Source organism: Colobus angolensis, unplaced genomic scaffold (assembly GCF_000951035.1).
Source record: "Colobus angolensis palliatus isolate OR3802 unplaced genomic scaffold, Cang.pa_1.0 Scaffold225, whole genome shotgun sequence".
In the NCBI taxonomy this organism is placed as follows: Eukaryota; Metazoa; Chordata; class Mammalia; order Primates; family Cercopithecidae; genus Colobus; species Colobus angolensis.
Genome location: NW_012115433.1, coordinates 3,517,812 through 3,524,923, shown reverse-complemented (window position 1 = coordinate 3,524,923; position 7,112 = coordinate 3,517,812). Strand labels below are relative to the sequence as shown.

Here is a 7,112-nt window from a genome sequence, read left to right as displayed (position 1 = left end):
GCCCGCCGCCCGCTGGTCTCAGTCCTGCAATCCGGGGTTGCCCCCACGAGCGTCCAGCGTTTCCTGAGGGCGGGCGTGTCCGAGCGGTGTGGGGCGCGGGGACCGAGCGCAGCTGAGGAGACCGAGCTGGGGCAGCGCTTGTCGGAGCGCGGGGGACGGCGCGGGGGTCTCGCGGAGCCCCGCGGGAACCTGGCCCTCCGTGCAGGGCAGTTTTCTGGAACTCTCCGCCTCCGCCTCCCTTGGGGCCCAGTGCGGCGCTGAGCCCCTGTCCGGATCTGCCTGAGGTAAGCGGACTTGGTGGCTCTGGGGTCTCTAGCCCTCCTGCCTCAGCCCCAGAGCGGGGAGCGGAGCATGGGGGCGGCAGGGTCGGAGGACGCCAGTGAAAAAATGCAACAGGCGGGGCGGATCAGGAAACTCCTAGCCTGAATGTTTCCTACAGAGGGGAGACTTGTCCAAGACTGAAACTTGCTTAGGTTCTTCCAGCCGCGGACGGGCACGGAGAGGCGTCTTCCGACACCGGGGTCCGAGCTCCCTCTGGCGGCTCTGCCTGAGGACAGGGACGCGGCCACAGGTGAGCGCCAGGCACGGAGCTACCGCCCCTCGGCCTGGCGCCTGGTCACGATTCGCGGTTCCCCCACCGAGAAAAGTGACTGGTCCGAGTAGTTCTCATTAGGAAGATGCCTTATGATCCCATGAAAGCTAAACCTTACCCCGGAATTTAAAAAAAAGGTCTTTTCAACTTTTAGTTTTTTGTCCCTCGGTCCTTGGGAACAAGGAATAACAAGGATAGTAGGACTCATCTTTCTGTAAACTGCATTTGAATAGAAACATTTTTTAAGTGACCAAAGACACTTTAGTGGCGTTAAACTATAGATATTGTCTGGAGAATTCAATCTTGTATATTTTGTATTATTAGTTGCTTGTCGTCTGCTGACGGTCATTGGGTTCCAAATAAGTGCATTTAAATGGATAAGAAAAAAATCACTTGCCCTAGCTTAGATTGCAGATAGTATGAGATTTCAGTGGCATTCTAAAATTTCTATCAAGTGATTGCAGAATGTTTAAGCTATCAGTTTATGTTCACTCTCAGCATACCTGGAGCCTTAGAGAATTTTTGTTTTGTCCCCCACCCCCAGAAAAGAGTGTCATGAAAAAAGAACAGAAGAGAGACCTCACTGTTGCTGAAAGGGGAATTTTCTTTCCCAGTTGGCGGTTACTTCATGATTGGATGAGAAGTATCTAGGTGGCTGAAGAGATTGCATTTTTATGGTTATACACATGAAGCTGATAAAAGAAGATATGAACATGATTTCTCTTTATCATAATAGGCTGATGAGTAAGTAAGCCTGAAAAATATTTGAAATGAAGGCAGGAATTTCGAATTTTTTAAAACCAACTAAGACTTTGATCACCTGTGGAGGACGTTTCTTTCTCATAAATGGAAGAAAAACATTCACAAGACAAGAAGTATAAAACGTTGAGAGGAATGACAACTGAGTCCACTCACTCGAAGAATGTCAGTACTTTATCGTCTTCTTTGGGCAAACATACGCAAATGCATCATACATGTGTGGTGAACTTATCACCAGTGATGGTTTTCTATGTTAGAAATGACTCTTAATTTGAATTTTGGAGTGCTTTTTCCCCTTTTTTAACAATGTGTGTTCCAAGTCTTTGTGTTACATAGATTTAAGTAAAGGAAGTAAATGCTGAATTCATAGTGTTTTTTAACTGTACCACTTCCCTGTGTATTATGGAAAAATTAGAAATTTTAACGTTCTTCCAAGTTTTACTGGAAGCAAAACTGTGCCAGGGACAGAGATACACAATTTAAGTTTTCTCTTTCTGGCAACTGCACTTGCTTAGAATGTACTGAATGTCAGCTGGATTTCACAGCATATCAGATTTACAGTCTTTGTTTTATCAAGGCCTTTACTGTATGTTTTATACTAACCAGATGGGAAACACATTGAGCATCATATCTGACATGTATGCCTAAGGAGGAGCTCCCCCATGGATCATGGCGTTAATGTTTACAGGACATTTACTATTCTCAGTATTATTGATGTTTGCTTTCTCTACTTTTGAGGAATCTGTGAGCAATTACTCTGAATGGGCAGTTTTCACAGATGATATAGATCAGTTTAAAACACAGAAAGTACAAGATTTCAGACCCAACCAAAAGCTGAAGAAAAGTATGCTTCATCCAAGTTTATATTTTGATGCTGGAGAAATCCAAGCAATGAGACAAAAGTCTCGCACAAGCCATTTGCATCTTTTTAGAGCTATCAGAAGTGCAGTGACAGTTATGCTGTCCAACCCAACATACTACCTACCTCCACCAAAGCATGCTGATTTTGCTGCCAAGTGGAATGAAATTTATGGTAACAATCTTCCTCCTTTAGCATTGTACTGTTTGTTATGCCCAGAAGACAAAGTTGCCTTTGAATTTGTCTTGGAATATATGGACAGGATGGTTGGCTACAAAGACTGGCTAGTAGAGAATGCACCAGGAGATGAGGTTCCAATTGGCCATTCCTTAACAGGTTTTGCCACTGCCTTTGACTTTTTATATAACTTATTAGATCATCATCGAAGACAAAAATACCTGGAAAAAATATGGGTTATTACTGAGGAAATGTATGAATATTCCAAGGTCCGCTCATGGGGCAAACAGCTTCTCCATAACCACCAAGCCACTAATATGATAGCATTACTCACAGGGGCCTTGGTGACTGGAGTAGATAAAGGATCTAAAGCAAATATATTGAAACAGGCTGTAGTGGATGTAATGGAAAAGACAATGTTTCTATTGAATCATATTGTTGATGGTTCTTTGGATGAAGGTGTGGCCTATGGAAGCTACACAGCTAAATCCATCACACAGTATGTTTTTCTGGCCCAGCGCCATTTTAATATCAACAACTTGGATAATAACTGGTTAAAGATGCATTTTTGGTTCTATTATGCCACCCTTTTACCTGGCTTCCAAAGAACTGTGGGTATAGCAGATTCCAATTATAATTGGTTTTATGGTCCAGAGAGCCAGCTAGTTTTCTTGGATAAGTTCATCTTAAAGAATGGAGCTGGAAATTGGTTAGCTCAGCAAATTAGAAAGCACCGACCTAAAGATGGACCGATGGTTCCTTCAACTGCCCAAAGGTGGAGTACTCTTCACACCGAATACATCTGGTATGATCCCCAGCTCACACCACAGCCGCCTGCTGAATATGGTACTGCAAAAATACACACATTTCCTAACTGGGGTGTGGTTACTTATGGGGCTGGGTTGCCAAACACACAGACCAATACCTTTGTGTCTTTTAAATCTGGGAAGTTGGGAGGACGAGCTGTTTATGACATAGTTCATTTTCAGCCATATTCCTGGATTGATGGGTGGAGAAGCTTTAACCCAGGACATGAGCATCCAGATCAGAACTCATTTACTTTTGCCCCCAATGGACAAGTATTTGTTTCTGAAGCTCTCTATGGACCCAAGTTGAGCCACCTTAACAATGTATTGGTGTTTGCTCCATCACCCTCAAGCCAGTGTAATAAGCCCTGGGAAGGTCAACTGGGAGAATGTGCACAGTGGCTTAAGTGGACTGGTGAAGAGGTTGGTGATGCAGCTGGGGAAATCATCACTGCCTCTCAACATGGGGAAATGATATTTGTGAGTGGGGAAGCCGTGTCTGCTTATTCTTCAGCGATGAGACTGAAAAGTGTGTATCGTGCTTTGCTTCTCTTAAATTCCCAAACTCTGCTAGTTGTTGATCATATTGAGAGGCAAGAAGATTCCCCAATAAATTCTGTCAGTGCCTTCTTTCATAATTTGGATATTGATTTTAAATATATCCCATATAAGTTTATGAATAGGTATAATGGTGCCATGATGGATGTGTGGGATGCACACTACAAAATGTTTTGGTTTGATCATCATGGCAATAGTCCCATGGCCAGTATACAGGAAGCAGAGCAAGCCGCTGAATTTAAAAAACGGTGGACTCAATTTGTTAATGTTACTTTTCAGATGGAATCCACAATCACAAGAATTGCATATGTCTTTTATGGGCCATATATCAATGTTTCCAGCTGCAGATTTATTGATAGTTCCGATTCTGGACTTCAGATTTCTCTCAATGTCAATAATACTGAACATGTTGTTTCTATTGTAACTGATTACCATAACCTGAAGACAAGATTCAATTATCTGGGATTCGGTGGCTTTGCCAGTGTGGCTGATCAAGGCCAAATAACCCGATTTGGTTTGGGCACTCAAGCAATAGTAAAGCCTGTAAGACATGATAGGATTATTTTCCCCTTTGGATTTAAATTTAATATAGCAGTTGGATTAATTTTGTGCATTAGCTTGGTGATTTTAACTTTCCAGTGGCGTTTTTACCTTTCTTTTAGAAAACTAATGAGATGGATACTAATACTGGTTATTGCATTGTGGTTTATTGAGCTTCTGGATGTGTGGAGCACTTGTAGTCAGCCCATTTGTGCAAAATGGACAAAGACAGAGGCCGAGGGAAGCAAGAAGTCTTTGTCTTCTGAAGGGCACCACGTGGATCTTCCTGATGTTGTCATTACTTCACTTCCTGGTTCAGGAGCTGAAATTCTCAAACAACTTTTTTTCAACAGTAGTGATTTTCTCTACATCAGGGTTCCTACAGCCTACATTGATATTCCTGAAACTGAGTTTGAAATCGACTCATTTGTAGATGCTTGTGAATGGAAGGTGTCAGATATCCGCAGTGGGCATTTTCGTTTACTCCGAGGCTGGTTGCAGTCTTTAGTCCAGGACACAAAATTACATTTGCAAAACATCCATCTGCATGAACCCAATAGGGGTAAACTGGCCCAATATTTTGCAATGAATAAGGACAAAAAAAGAAAATTTAAAAGGAGAGAGTCTTTGCCAGAACAAAGAAGTCAAATGAAAGGCGCCTTTGATAGAGATGCTGAATATATTAGGGCTTTGAGGAGACACCTGGTTTACTACCCAAGTGCACGTCCTGTGCTCAGTTTAAGCAGTGGGAGCTGGACGTTAAAGCTTCATTTTTTTCAAGAAGTTTTAGGAGCTTCGATGAGGGCATTGTACATAGTAAGAGACCCTCGGGCATGGATTTATTCAATGTTGTACAATAGTAAACCAAGTCTTTATTCTTTGAAGAATGTACCAGAGCATTTAGCGAAATTGTTTAAAATAGAGGGAGGTAAAGGCAAATGTAACTTAAATTCGGGTTATGCTTTCGAGTATGAACCCTTGAGGAAAGAATTATCAAAATCCAAATCAAATGCAGTGTCCCTGTTGTCTCACTTGTGGCTGGCAAATACAGCAGCAGCCTTGAGAATAAATACAGATTTGCTGCCTACTAGCTACCAGCTGGTCAAGTTTGAAGATATTGTGCATTTTCCTCAGAAAACTACTGAAAGGATTTTTGCCTTTCTTGGAATTCCTTTGTCTCCTGCTAGTTTAAACCAAATATTGTTTGCCACCTCTACAAACCTTTTTTACCTTCCCTATGAAGGGGAAATATCACCAACTAATACTAATGTTTGGAAACAGAACTTGCCTAGAGATGAAATTAAACTAATTGAAAACATCTGCTGGACACTAATGGATCGCCTAGGATATCCAAAGTTTATGGACTAAATGCTGCAGGTCAGCAGAAATTTGCACTAATAATACTTCCCAACCCACTTTGTGGCTATGAATCAGAAGAGTTTGTTTATTCTTGTGTGTGTGTGCGCGCGTGTGTGTGTGTTCAGTGTTATTTGCACAGAGAGATTGTTTTAAAAAATGGCACCATATTTGGCCTAGCAGGATTTATTTTTATGTCATCACCTCCCTTGCCTTTGTTTCTGAAAATTTTGTCTGCTAAAAAGTTTCTGCTACAGAGTGGTAGATGAAGTTACATCGTGGGGATCAGGGGAGATGGGGAACATTTTAAAGGTTTTTGTCTAACTCTCCTTCATCTGTAACTGTGCTAATCTATCTAGAGACCTCAAACACTGCTAAAGGCCTTGCAATTGCTGCTTTACCATGCATCTCTTGCTTTCAAGATGGACTACAAAAGTTCCTTACCCTTTTGAAAAGGTCTTCTGACACACTTACCTTGCACAAAGAAAAAGAAAAGAATTTCTTTTACTGTGTATAATGTGCAGTGATATCACTGAGGAAATGGTGAAAGCTCCTATCAGAACTGTAGGATTTCTTCTGGGAAATACAGATGGAAATACAGAATGAATATGTTTTTCTGAGGTCAGAAACTGACTTTAAAAGCCTCCTTAAGGTTTTTTACTTGGAAATAATAAGGAATAAGTCTTTGAAAAATCTGGGTGCCAAGGGCTGGTAGATTATTTTAGACATGGTTGTCTGTTTAAAACTCTTCTTTCACTTTTTATCCTCCCTGAAGCTACAGCTGTTCACCATCACATCTCTCCCACCCTATCCTTTCTGTCACTGTCAAGCAAAACAATCAGTAGTTACTAATTGCTAAACTCCCAATATTGTGGGATATTTTCCCCCCAGATGATTAATTTTGCAGTAAAGACTGACACAGACTTAGAATCAAATTTATTTTTCTGGAATTAACACTCTGTGACTCAAAGTGGTGCCACTGCAGTGTCTTTTTAAACTAGAAACAGAATTGGAAAACTGCCTGACTTATCTTTCATCCCTTTGAATGAGTTTACAGACTGCCAGTGTCTGCAAAAGTTGAAAGCAAATGGGAGATGATGTCAGAGGCATCTGTTTCCTTTACCATCTGCATCTTATTATAAATGTAGTCGTCATAAAGTGTGGTTTATTTTATTTTGCTAGGATCTGAAATCAAAATGCTTTGCCATTATAAGCCAGTGGAGTAATTACAATGTATTGGATGAAAACATAAGGCAGTGTCGAGACTTGATGAAAATCTCTGTACAGATTGCAGTCTTCTTCCTGATGTTTCAAACCGTAGTTCCCCCAAGCTCTCTAACACTTGGGAGTCTGTCATTCTGACCTAGATAAAAGTGGTTCTTCCTCAGTAGTTTGTTATTATGGCAAAAGGTGCCTCCAGAGTGATAAAGCTGTGGGTATGTTACATTCCAGCTAAACCTAACTG

The 7,112-nt window shown here is 41.5% G+C and overlaps 1 protein-coding gene across 1 annotated transcript; it reads left to right on the top strand.

The window, feature by feature from the left end:
* The first annotated feature begins 1 nt into the window (after nucleotide 1).
* DSEL (dermatan sulfate epimerase-like) lies at nucleotides 2–5,798 on the top strand. The gene is made up of 2 exons (XM_011944075.1): nucleotides 2–284; nucleotides 1,137–5,798. The coding sequence occupies exon 2, from the start codon at nucleotides 2,021–2,023 to the stop codon at nucleotides 5,657–5,659; it is 3,639 nt and encodes a 1,212-aa protein (XP_011799465.1). The 5' UTR covers nucleotides 2–284; nucleotides 1,137–2,020; the 3' UTR covers nucleotides 5,660–5,798.
* Nucleotides 5,799–7,112: the final 1,314 nt, after the last annotated feature.